Below are 13817 nucleotides of genomic sequence, written 5' to 3' on the forward strand. Positions count from 1 at the left end.
TAGCTAGAAATAATTCAGGGAGTTTTCTGATGAGCTAAGCACGAGGCAAGATAGTAAATCTAATTGGATTGATCGAGGTAATGGTTTGCGTTATCTGCAATTCACTGGAAGCTCCTGTCTTCAAACCATTCTAGTGTTCAGCACAGAGCATGCTGCTTGGTGGTGCTTCGTAGTCATTCCTGCACTTTAAGCTTTTAATAGAGATGCTTTGTAAGCACGTGCTCTTCAGGGGCAGAACTGCTGGGTCCTGGATTGGTGTTTGGGCAAGTAACCTTCCTTAATCCTATGGCTGGTGATGTCCGTGTGGCTGAGTGTGCAACTATGTGGTTAACATATGCATTCAGATAGGTGGGTAAGAACAAGTTAAAACCAACATTGTCTGGGAAATACGATGAGATAGTGGCTTTAGGGAAAAACTGTAGGTGCTTTTATGGTCACAGCTATTAGATATCTCATGAAATGTCCGGCAAGGCTTATTCTGAGCCTTGTTAAAGATGTGTAAAAGCAAGTGTAACAGTGATTGTTCTTAGTCTGTATTCCTGACAAACCAAATGAGAAGTTTTAGAAGTACTGAAACAAGTCAATTGCTCAACTTCTAAACACTTAGAACATCCAAAGAAAAGCAGGTGCTTGGTTTGCTGATGATTGTTTGTGTATGCTGCGGATTATGCCAGATCCTGACATCTTCTAGCCAGACCTCATCAGGAGAAACAGTCTGTAGCATTCCTTTATAGTTATTAGCAATGGTTTCTGATAGTCTGTTTGAGAAACTATCCAGTCTATAACAGAAAATCACTTATACTGAAAACAGGCTCTTACAAGAAGTTAAAATTTTGAGGTGCTTTCATCTGCTTTGAGAAATTAATTCTCACAAAGGATATAGAAAAGTGCCAGTGCTTCGTTTCTGTATTGGACCTTGATGTTTACTGCTTCCTCATGCTGAAAAGGTTTAATTATCAAATTCAGACCACTGCTCAACTCATTCCACACCAGCACTTTGAACTTTATCAAGGGGAATAGAGTTAACAGCAGAACAAAGAACAAACCCAGGCTCTCGAGTAAGCAGTTACCTGTATTAATTTTGTATACTGCTTTTTCTCTGGCGAATAGAGAATGACTTCCATTGCACATAATCTGTTCCATTTCAAAGCTTGGATCTTGACCATGCCCATAAAGTGAATTTAAGCATAGTGGTTTATTGTTCTGGATTAATGGTTCCACTTTTATCACAGATAATAACGTGAAAAAGATGTATATGTAGTTTGTATTTCTAGGTCAGGAGCACATAAAGTTATTAAAATATTCTCTTGTCAATTGATAACTACATGTCTTTCAGCCATTATTCTTAAAAGTAGGCTAATATCTACTTAAGAAAACTAATTACTGTCATTATGGGGAGAAAAAATAATCAGTGAGATGAGACTCTATAGTGGCCCTTGGTTTGTCCTGCAAACGAAGCCCTGAATCCTTGGTCTTCCAGATGTACACACAGATTTTGGTGTGCTGCTACAATCTGGTTTTTGACAACCTCACAATAGTGACAGGTTTTGTTTTCTGGAGTAATTGTTGGGAAATGGAAACATTTTCGGTCTTGCTTTATCTTGACCTTTTCTCCCAATGGGATTTGGTTTTCATGTGCAACTTTAGATACAGGTTTTGAATTGGAGGTGATTAAATCTGTTTTTTTAAATCACTTCCAAATACTTTCTTCCATCTCTCCAGGAAATAGTAAAAGAAAAAATACTATAGAGTAATAGTAATAAATGCATCTATGTAGTTATTCTGAATCCATAGGATATTAGTCCATAAGCAGACTACATCCCTTAAACTGTAGCACTGACCAGACGAGAGTCTGTTAACAAAGCTGTTAGTAAATCTACTGTCGGGTATTGCTAAACTTCAGCAAACACAGGATGCAGTTTTGGGGTAGAATGTTGAATTCTAAACCAACTTGTCTTCGACCACTTGGTAGAATATCCCTGGATACATAAGCTTATGCGTGCTCAAGTGTGAAAGTGCCATTTACTCTATTACCACTGCCTTCTAGAATGAGATAGATACTAAGTGTGACAAGGCTGTCATGGTATTTCTTCTTATATTTTACATACTGCTTTATGAAACCAGGTGAGCTGGGTTTGGTTGGTTGGTTGGTTGGTTTCTGCAGAAAAATAGATTTTCAAACCTTGTCATTCTTTTTATCTTTACAATGACTGAATCTTTATCTCTTTATAACAAGTGAACAATAGGTGTCCGCCGTTTCAGTGTCCGCGTGGTGCTGGACTTGGATTTGGTGGTCTGCTTTGGTTTGGTCCTGTGGGGAGATGGAAGTTTATACACCAAAACCCCAGGCAGCAGAGCTCTGCAGCCTTCTCCCAGAAGGACATACCTCCTTTCCTTCAAAACAGATGTATTCCAACCCTCTTCCTGCAGATTTTAGTATCTCTATCTGGCAGCGTAACCGGGGTGTTGAGCAACACGTTCAACCTTGATAATCTTCATATAGCTTACGGTATTCGTACCTTTTTCTCCTTTTATTCCGTACTTGGGAAACCATCTCCTCCAAAGCTTGCTTTGGTGCTCACACATGGTCTACTCTGAGCCCCGTGGCTGCTCCCACTGAGGAGCAGGGTCCTTCTGGCGCTGTTGCAGTTCGGTTGGCACCGCGGGGTTGCTGTTTGTGTGGTGGCTGTATTGTAGGTGGGTTGGAACTGGATGATCTTAAGGTCCTTTCCAACCCCAACCTATGATTCTATGGTGTTGAACTGGGGCTGTGGAGCTGCCCAAAGCAGCATCCCAGTGATGATGGGGTCAGACCCGTCCCCACTACCCCCCCCACGGTCTCCCTTCCGCCACCTGGGCCATGGCGTCACTCACCGGCTGGCGCCCCCTGCTGGGCATGCGCGTCATTACACTTTGTTTTGAAGTGATGTCACGGGCCTCGCCGCGTGACGCCAGGCCCCTGCCGGTGATGTCAGCCGCACTCCAGCCAATCAGAGCGGAGAAGGTTGGGACGATGACGTAAACTCCCCTAGCAACAGGCCTCGTCGGAGCCTCCCAATCAGAAAATAGCTGGGGGCGGCAAGGAGCCAATAGGAGCCGGCGAAAGAGGAAGGCGGCGGGAGGCAGGTCTCCCTCAACCTCCCGCCGATAAGATGGCGGCGGGGTTGGCGATGGTGGTAACAGCGGCTTTGTCTGCTCCCAGCGCCTGAGCCCGGTTCCGGCCCGGCCGCACCGAGCAGCGCCAGCGGAGACATGACCGCAGAGCCCGTGAGGTACGGCCCGAGGCCCGCCTCTGCCGGCCCGCGGGGGGAGCTGCTGGCGGGCGGCCTCCGCTGCTGCACCGTACGGCCCGGCCCGCGGCGGGGGTGGGGCGGGGACGGGCCCTGGTGGTGGCGGCGGCGCTGCCGGTGGGAGGCCGGGTGGGCAGCGCAGGGGGAGGGTACGGCGGCGGCTCCGCTCGGCTCGTGTGGCCGCGGCCCGAGCGGCAGAAGGTATTGGCCTCTTCCCGGGCACTGCGGGACGGGTGGGGCTGGGCTGCGCCGTCCCGTGTCGGTGCAAAGCGAAGGGAAGGCCTGGAGGGGCGGGGCCGCTTTCTCCCCCCGCCATCGGTCGGTGTCCTCCGGCTGCCCGCACGTGTCTGTGCTGTAGTAAAGTCCTTCGCGTCCCGCTGAGCCCCCCGCCGGGGATGTGTTCTCACGCTGGTTCACTAACACCTCCCTCTCCCCTCGGAGCGCTGTCTCCGGCCGCGGTGGTTGTGCCGAGCAGCTCCTGTTCTGCTGCGGAAAGTGAGCAAGCTGACAAAAACCCCAGATAAAGTCGGTGTTAAGGAAGACGCCATATTAAACTATTTATCAATAGTTGACTTTGTATGCTTTCGATTTATCCGTGTTTTAAGGGGTCTGATCAACACAGTCCATCACCGACAAATATTCCAGATGCCTGAGGCCCTGTATAAACAATAAAGCATTGTCACTTGACCCTCACGAATGTCTCATGTATCTTCAACAACAAACAGTATTAAGAAAGGGAAGCGTCACGCTGGCTTAAGTATTGGGCCTACGATGAAGTTTTTCCTGTGGTCATGTTTGTGTATCTTCACCACCCAGTTTTAGACTGATTTTTGAGTCGTTAGTAGCTACTGTTTAGTTTCAGATGGTAGTTTTTCCTCTTGGGTATTGCTTGATTTTAAAGCCTTAATGTTTCTCAGGAAGTAATGCATGTATACTTAACAAAAAGATTTTACTAAAGATTAGCATCATTATTGATGTTGATCCCATGCTGTGTGTAAGCTATGGGTGTTGCAAATACACATTATCTGGTGTGTGACTTCCCAAGTTTGCACTTTCTTTTGCATGTGTTTTCTTCCTTGTTTTATAAGACAGGGATTGCATCTCTCCCCTTTCTCACTCCCACTTTCTCCTCTCTGGGTTCTTAAAGTACTTTGACAGCCTGAACCACTTTTGTGTTGGATCGATTATTCGTGTGTAGACTGAAATACTAATTAAGGGGCTTCCTCCTCCTTCTTCCCCAGTCTCTGAATGGCAAGAATACTGTTTGAGTTTTGTACAGCAAACACATCTGGCATACTACTACTTACTGACTGTTTTATGGTCATAATTAGTCTTGCATAGTCTGAATAATGCTCTTCCATTTGGACCACTCTGTGGTTTGTTTTACAGTGACTGTTGTATTTTGTTCCCTGTTTTTTCCATATTCTGCTTTGTCTCTTTTTGAGCCACTTGTTCCTGGGCTGCACGATGAAGGTTTGGTACTTAATTCTTTCGCTATTCTTATGTTGTCATTAGTGCAACGGTTAATGATACTACTAAGGGGCTGCTTTAGTTGGTGCCTCAGTGGAAGAGGATACAGAAGCTCATACATTTTCCATGCAGTTTTTCAGCTTGCCTGCAGAAAGAAAGGTAAATTGGTTTATTTCAGCTTATTTGTAGTTGTGAAGATGAAAAAGTAGGTACAAAATCCATCTGAGATTGCGTGTAGCCTTTGGGTTGGATCTGTCCCTCCTAATAGCAGGCCCTGTGACAAACTACTACTAAGTGAATCGACATAATACTTTTTTTTTGGTGTTCCAAACTTTTGTTCATGAACTCAGTTCTCATTCAAAGTGTTTTTTATCATTCTCATCCTATTAGAGTTCATCTTGAAGAGCCTGTTTTTATTTCACAGCAACAGTTCCATGCCAGGAACTAGGCATGACATTTTAGGGTACCACAGTTTCACGATTAGAAGCTGATGAATACATTGACATTGCATGGGCTTTTCCTTATATTCTGTGTTAATTTCATTTCTACTTAAATTAAGAATAGGAGAGAATGGGAGGGAAAAGAAAACCACACACATCTTCTCCCTCTCTCTTTTGTTCCCATTCCCCACAAGTCCTGTTGGCCTGTCAGCTGCCTGTGTTGCTGTTGCCCTGCACAGTCACCCTCCACGTTCATTTCATCTGCTGCCATCCGCAGTTTTGCTGCTGTAAGACTTGTACAGAAATAAACTTGGGAGGTTGTTGTTGTTAGAATTCTTTGGGAGACAGACAAACAATAGAATTCTGATGGAAAAATCTTTTCCCAGCACTTCTGGAAGGATAAACTTACAGTGTTTAAAGGGAAAATAATCAATACTAGTCATCTGGCTATGAAGTTTTAAACTTTTGCTATAAAAGGTGCTTTTGTTTAACATTAAAGCCTAGGATGAGAAGTTTGGAATGCTGAAAAACACGGTGAAAACTGGAATAGCTGAGAAAAAAAAGAAATGCAGCCTCTGTAAATGTTTATAAAGATTTTGCTGCTACTTTTGCCCCAAGAACTTGATTATTATTCTTTTTCTAATTAAAGTGGAGGAATCTTTGCCATAGTGCCCTGACCTCTTCCTGCCGCTCAGTCCATACAGTGTACAAAATCAGCACAATGATAGAAAGGAAAGTTTTGATCTTACTCACCTGAACCTGTAGTTAGTGTAGTGAGAGTACATTTAAGCTGACAAAATAAACTTAATTTTTTTATGATTCAGACTTTTCACCTTTCAGTATGATATTTTGGAACCTTGCTCTTAACATTTCGGTTAATTTTTCTGCATTTTATAATCACTTAAATTTGTTCTGGGTGATTTTATAGAGTTGTTTGAAGCATGTTATCTGATGCCACAATAGTCAAATTGGAAGTAAGTTAATAGCAGTCTTAAACTGGAGCTTCAGAGAACATGGAAGTTTATTGTCTTTCACACAGTCATGTGGAATGGGCACAAGCTGATTTTTTGACTCATCCCCTAGGAAAACTTAAGGCTGTCAGGATGTGCCCCAGAGCCAATGTGTTTGCACTGCTTAAATGAAGTTCTCAGAGAGGAGCTTGCAGCAGTTACTTCAATATTTCTGTTTTAGTACAATTCTGGCTCTGTTAAGGTTTCCTAAACTGTGTGTCAGGGTCTGTGTAGGGCTTAACTGATGGTATCTTCATTTTCTATGAAATCATTTGGTGTGACACAGGGTGTATAATGAAACTTCTGCAGTAGGATGGCCTGAACCTCATTGAAATGTGAAATTTATGGTTCTGTTATAGATGAGCACCGGTGCCTTCTGCTTGAAGGGAGGAAAAGTTACTGCTTTTTTCATGGATATACCTCACCAAAAGCAAATAGCAAAAGTTATACTACAGTGTGCTGTGTTCACCTTAGAAACAAATGCCTGCAGCCTGTGACAGGGCATGTTGTTAGACTGGATCACTAGATGTGCCTTCTATAAACAGGGAAGCCTCAGAAACTGCTGAGCCTCATGAAATCCTATTTCATCTCACTGGAGCTCAGCCTGTGCCTGCAGGTGATCTGGAAACATGGATTGGTTCACGGATAGGTCAGTGACAAGTTGTTCCACTTAGGAGGAGGAAGAAGAAATTGTAGAAATTCAGTGTCAAATACAGTGGAAAGTTTTACATTGGCTTTAGAAGATGCTATGTAAAGTGTCCTGGTTTACTAGAGGAAGAAGATAAAGCTTTCATGTTTTGTTATCACATGTAGCCACCAGGCAGTTGTCATTCAGGATGGATGATGGATTGATTGATGTTGAATTTTTTCTTTATTTGTTTTCTTTTTTTCTTTAGAAAAGGAGTAAAATCTGCAAAGAATCAAGAATTGGATTACACAGGTTTGATTACTTCAGTGCTATTTAGGCAGTGCATTTACAGGTCTGAAAGCTGCACAGTTACAGAAATTTCCAGTAGGTCCAAGTGTAAGTCTTAATAGGTTCAGCTGTAGGAACCATGTTGGGCAAATACAGCCATCATGTAAAACAGAACCAAAAAACCAGGCAGAATCAGGACTGACAGTGGGGCAAAATGGGGTGTCTTGTGAAGTATAAAGCTACACTTCAGGTGCACCACAACTCTGCAAATCTGATTGGAAATATGTGGGAGACTTGAAGGGACACTCTTTAATTCATATATGTAATTTGTAATGAGTGATGTCTCATTGACAATCCGTGAAAAACTCCAGGAAGCAAAAGGCAAAGGAAGCAACAGGGTAGTTTTAGAGTTGGATGGGCATGATGCTGTTGGATGTGGATACAGTTTTGTTTTCTGTGTTATATGTGCTAGTTTGAGCTTTCTTACCTGAATTAGCATGATAAGGTATTCAGTTTGCCATGAGTTTTGTCTCATAAAGGTGAATATACTATATTTAGTTTTTCAAGTGGTTGACTTCAGTCTTCTTCAGCTTGCAGATTATTTTGCCATTGAAGTTAGAAGACTTCTGTGTACTTTGAAGGCAACCTAACAGTGAGATTGACTTAGCTTTTCGTCTTTTTAAGCTTCCATTAAAGAAACAGGTTAAAAACCCAATTTAAAAATTTATCAGGTTTTTTTGAAGCATGGTAACTGTCAGCCAGAACCTGGTATGGTTGTTTGGGTACCATCTCAACAAAAAGAAACTGTGTAATCTTCCTTGAACAGAATAAGGGGTCTCTCAGTGACTTTGAGCCATTGCTTTCTCATTTCCCTTGTGTGTCTGGAAGAAAGTAATTCTGTTTACTTGTCTGAACCTGTTATGCTGTACTTAAGCTCCAAGTTACTTCATCCTTATCAGTGAGTGTCTTCAACTGTACAAGATACCACTTGATTAAGCCCCTGTGGATTTCAGGTCTGTTCTAAACAAAGTAAAAGAGTGAATCTGTGTTAACGCAGTCTTAAGTGTAGAATCTCTTGAGTCTGATGAAGTGCTAGATGCCAACATCTCTTTTTAGTCAGAGCTTTGGTGTTCAGGTGTTTTGTGGCTGTATCAGATTTAATAAGTTTAATGTGATGCAGTTCCATCTAAACTGCATCTTACTCTGAGCATGGTCAAACCCTGGAACAGGTCACCCAGAGAGGTTGTGGAGGAACTAGGAGACTGACTGAACATACTTCTGGGTGCCTGCCTGTAGCTATTGCTGCTTGTGCTGGGGGTTGGAACAAGGTTCCTTCCAACCTGAACGATTCTGTGGTTCTTTGTGTCATTCGCCTGTGCAGCTCTTAATTCTGCTGACAGTTCAAGCGCACATGGCATATTGCTGCTGCTGAAGTTACAGTCTCTTCACCCCCAGATCAGTGTCCTCACCTCTGCAGAAACATTCATGCTAGTGTGCAGTGAGCTGAGATAGGGAAATCACCTGGATTCAGTAGAGTAAATGGCTGCTTCTAATGTGGATCAGCTTCCGTTCATAGGTCAGACAAATCCTTGTCATGACGTAGAGTAAGGGGAGAACTGACAGCAGGTGTGTGTGTGTGTGTTGACGAATGGGGGTTTGCATCCTTTGACAGTAGAGCTGCTTAATGCCAACTTGAACAGGCTTTGTGAATCCTCATGGTAAAGCCTCACTTCTTTTGGAGTAGTTGGTATATCAGTAAGTCATAAAATATTGATCTGATTTAGGCTATACAATGTCACAATTGTTTTGCTCTTGGGAAACAATTGTTGTGTTAAAAACCAAACTAGGGTAGAAGTGGGTTTCCCCACCTTTATAAAGCCATATTCTTATTCAACTGATAAAACTAGTGATTTGATTTTTCTGGTGGTGTATTTTTAATGAATTAAGGTTTTTAGGATATTTCAGCTGTGTTCACACCTTTTTTTTATTATGGATAAGAAAATTAACAACTTCCATTGTAGGTTTTATCATCTTCCACTCTTTCCAGAGGTCTTAAGCTGTTTCATTCATACATGTTCAGCCACAAAGTCGACAGGTTTTATATGAAAGGACTATGTAAGTTCTGCCCTTGTAACTGACATCTTTGGATAGTGTTAAGTCCAACACTTCATTCTTATCAGGGAGAACTGGGCTGAAGATTTGCAGATGACAGAATTCTGGCCTGGTTATAGCAAGGTTTGGGTAGTGTATCTTCCCACTGTTGTAATTAAAATAGTTCAGCTTTTGCTGTGGATTGCTGGATTTCTGTCCTTTCCAGTGGGATACAGCCTGAAGGAGAGGATGGTGGTTGTAGGCTGGCAGTTGTTTGAAAGCACATCCAGTTTTGGTTTTCTTTATTTATTTTCCAGAGGGCTGTTTAATTTTGTCTGCTCAATACTTTCTCTTCTGCAGTATTTAGTTTCAACCTCAGACGAGAAAAGTGATTGGGATTTGAAGCAACTGTAAAGATGAATGTAAAAACCTTGTGCTCTTGAACTATTGTAAAAGTTCAAACATAGACAAAACTCAGACAATTCTTGAACTTAGGTGAATTCTTAGGAAGAATTTTGCAGTGTCTTTGTTAACGTTGAGATGGATGAAGAGCTGGAAAGCTGTTTCATTGGCTTTCAGGAGCCACTTGAAATTCAGGTGAGGGGTGCTTATTTAGACTAAAAGTTGGTAGAATCCTCTTGAAGAATGAGGACTTCATTTGGTTAAAGAAAACAGTTGAAAGTAACTGGGACATTCTCACCTACATTTTTGAAGTGTCTGAAGAAAATAGATAGAAATTGAGCATGATAACAAGGTTTATCCGGTGCAGTTTCACAGTATAACCCACAGCATGACCTGGATTTGCTGCTGAAATGAGTGGTCCTGCTTTTTCCCCTACCCTCACCTGCTGTTGGGGAGAGTGATCATGTAAATGTGTGGCAAGTTGAAGCCAAATGAAAACTTGTTTCTTAAGGTTGTATTTGTCTGTGGTTTAACTCACTTGGCTCATATCATGCTTCTGCAAACCCAAGTGATGAAGTAAGGTGGTGGGTTGACCTGGTTGGATGCCAGGTGCCCATCCAGGCGCTCTTATCACCCCTCTCATGAGCTTCTGACAGCTTTTTATAGAAGCCACCCCTGTAGCCTCTCCATTATCAAAACATCACCAGCAAGCCCAGTACAGGTAAGCATATACAATGGGACAGCAGTCAACAGCCAGAGGGAATTGTGTTGTTTCTAGATTAGGACACCACGTGTCCCTTCATTTCCCTCTTACTGTATTCTATTGATTTGTAGAATCATTTGGCCTAATAATGAGGTTTGCCTAATGTGTGTATGTATTTTTATCCTAGTAAGGGCCAGGCATTTACTGTTTAAGATTATAGCCCTTGCTCTGAATTTAAGTAAGAAATGGTGTTCTTACGAGATAGTTTCCCAAGGTCACAAATCAGGTTCATGGCCAAACCAGTAATAGTAGGCCACCTTTCCTTTCATTCCTGTTTTAATTAGGCTAAACAGTGTTGAAATAGCTCTAGACTGAGGGTGAAGTCATTTGCTCAGGACATGCAAGCCCCAAACCACTAATAAATAGTGTAGGGGTGTTGCTGTGTGGTAGAAGGAGGCTGTTTCCTTCACTTAACTGCTTCCAAGATGGGTCCACCCTTTTAGGCTTCTGGGCTTTAAAATAAAACAACACATTTTGTATGTTCTTATCACTTTAATAGTGGATGGGTCTGTTCATTTACAACAAAGAATAAGGATTTTGCAGTAGAAGCTTTAAGCAAGATGGTAGAGAATATATTCTCAACCATAGGTGCATGGCATGAAATCGCTTTTGTACAAAACCAGGTAAAGCTTTGGCCTAAATTAAAATTTCTTTGTGGTGAAGTATAGTAATACCTTTACTTACATTTGACCTGGTATTCCTTAATGTAGGCTGAGGGTACAAAATGCTGAGTAATGGAAAGGAAAAGCAAGTTGAGAAGACTTTTTGCCATTAGTTTGTGTATTATTTTTTTGGCTGTTGTTTGTCAGCACGGACACTTTGCTCTGAAAATGCTAATTTTAGGCTCGTTAGGATAAGAGTTAATAAAGTGTAATAATGTTACAAGTGTTAGTCACAAAGACACGCATACTATTGTGAATTTGGTTTGTATTGAGGACAATAATACTATAACTCATCTGTAGTTCCCATTTTCTAACATGCTGTTACCAAACCAAGTTATTTATAAACTACATGAGCAGAATTCCATATGAAGGGGTTTTTTTTTGTTTTTTTTTGTTTTGTTTTTACTACCAAAACTGAATTTTCTTGTGGCCTTTCTTAGTGCGCGTTAATTCTTCTGACCATCTGGAATGAATATAAAATCTCTTTATGTACTTTTACCATCAGATAATTCTGAACAGTTCTTTAATTTATTTTTTCTTAACTTAATGTGAATAAATGGTCATTAAAATCTCCTAAAGGAGAGCCCACAGTCTGTTAAAACTCAAGTATGCCATTACCATCTTCTGTAATGGTTTCCAAGTATGCCCTCCATCCGTGACAAAAAGGGAAGCCCAGGTTCATGTGCTGGGAGTTGTGTAGCAGCGTGAGTCCAGCAATTAGAGGGAAGGACTTTCAGACAGATTGCGAGATGGATTTTAAGATACACTTGAGAGTCAAGCAGGTTTTGTTCCACTCTCCTTCCAAGTTGCTCAGGTGATTGATGGTACCAACGTGGTCTCAAAAGGAAAGTGTCCTTTACTCATGCAGAAAAATCTTTCCATTACAAAGTGCTGTTTTGTTTTATTTGGAGTACTTAAAGAGATTTAAAGAAATTACAGATTGTGTTTTTAATGGATGTTTTATGCTGCTTTGTATGTGGTTATTCTCACTGGTTTGAATCACATTTGCATTAATGTGATGCTGCCTTTTCACTCACCGATCAAGAGAGTGCTCACCTCCATGTCCTTCTGATAACACAAGTGGGGATTTTTTTCAGCAATAACAGCTAAGTAGAAAGTCTTAATAAACTGGTGTGTTCAGAGTAGTAGAAGAGATGGTAAAGGTGAGTGGATTGAGCTGATAAATAGTGAAAAGTTCCTACAACTGATAAAACAGGGACGAAAAATCTTATTCCTTCTTGCTGTCAGAAGACTTATTTTGAAAGTAATGGGGGGATCTGAAGTAAAAAGGATGGGAGGCTGTATCCTTTAGCTGAGTTAGCTTCTGGAGGGGGTGGTGTAGCTGTGCAGTTTGGAAACCCTTCTCCCAGCAGAAGAGGTAGGGTGACTCAGATGTATTGGCTGGCAGATTTGAGAGGCTGGATGGTGTCCAGGAGAGAAGTGGTGACAGACAGCTGAGAGGGGTAACTTTGGGTACAGGGGATCCAACAGGGTGACTGCCTTTGGCTCAGTCAGGATTTCTGCAGCTAGGAAAAGGCACTTGCCTTAGGAATTGTGCAAGCCTGGGGAGAAGAAAATCTGAAATAAACAGTGTGGAATGAGAGGGAATAAGATGTAGGTTATAGAGTGATACAGCTCTTTAACAAAAGCATAGGATAAAGGTGTTGCCTTTTTACTGTAATGACTATATATAAGAGACTAACAGTCCCTGGTGTCTAAAACTACCTAGTGAAAATTCCCACAGTAATGCCCATACAAATGGATCAAGAAAGGATCTGATCCTACATGGTTGGCTTTTTGACAGAATTATGCAGGATACAATATATATGTACATGGCTGATTCAATAGAAGCTTTGCATGAGCTTGTAGATCTGTCATACTCCATGGACCTGTTTGTTTCTATGGTTGTTATTTCTAGATATTCTCTTGCAGAAATATATATAATAAGGAATAAGTGAGTCTCTTTTGTAGATGTGTGTTAATTGAGATTAAATACAGTTTCTTTCAATCATGCTAAATTAGCCTGAGATATATAGGTAACTTCAAGTTTTATTTGTGTTTTTGCAGTGAAAGCAAGTTGAATACGTTAGTGCAGAAACTTCATGACTTCTTGGCTCACTCATCAGAGGAATCTGAGGACGCAAACTCTCCTCCAGCATTATCTAAAACCAAAACCACAGGTAAAAAGACATTTTATGGTTTTCTTTTCAATGTAGATATGATTCTAAAGTCAAATAACTTTGTGATGTTATTTCACTAGATTGCAGTGCACCGGAGCAATTACGCAAAGGCTCCATGTAATTTAAGTGGTGATATCTTAGCAAATATACAATAGGCCTTTGATACAAAAGATCTGAATCTTTTTCTAAACATTGAAAGAAGCTAATCTTTATGGTAGTTCACTTTCAGTGGAGCTTGAGATGTCAAGCATGCATGCATTTGCTGTGCTAGGGGTTCCTAGTTGAGTTTTCCGTGATGTGTAACTGCGGTATCTTGTTTCTTCTGCTGCAAAAACCTACAAGGACTTCTGCAGCCCTTGTAGGACTGAGTAATCTGCAGAAGTCCTTGTAGTTGTGGAAGAAGTTGTGGAGATGATGTTTTCATAATGATTTGAAAAAGGTTTCTACTTCTCATCTGGAAACATTTGGAACCAGAACAATACCACTGAAAAACCTCAAGTCCTATTGCAAGGTCAGATTTGGTGTTGGAGATTTTTACTTGGAAGTTAGGCATTTAAACACTTTGTTTTTATTACAGTTGTAAAAAGTGGAAT

At 41.4% G+C, this 13817-nt stretch overlaps 1 protein-coding gene across 1 annotated transcript in view; it reads left to right on the forward strand.

Moving 5' to 3' along the window:
• Positions 1 to 3148: 3148 nt before the first annotated feature.
• The window catches only part of ATRX (ATRX chromatin remodeler), a 79866-nt gene continuing 69197 nt past the window's right edge, over positions 3149 to 13817 (forward strand). Inside the window, exons 1-2 of the mRNA XM_034064409.1 lie at positions 3149 to 3272; positions 13112 to 13224. Of these exons, the coding sequence (XP_033920300.1) occupies positions 3253 to 3272; positions 13112 to 13224 (133 nt within the window). The 5' untranslated portion in view covers positions 3149 to 3252. The remainder of the gene's footprint in view (positions 3273 to 13111; positions 13225 to 13817) is intronic.

This window comes from Melopsittacus undulatus, chromosome 6 (assembly GCF_012275295.1).
Source record: "Melopsittacus undulatus isolate bMelUnd1 chromosome 6, bMelUnd1.mat.Z, whole genome shotgun sequence".
NCBI classification, from domain to species: domain Eukaryota; kingdom Metazoa; phylum Chordata; class Aves; order Psittaciformes; family Psittaculidae; genus Melopsittacus; species Melopsittacus undulatus.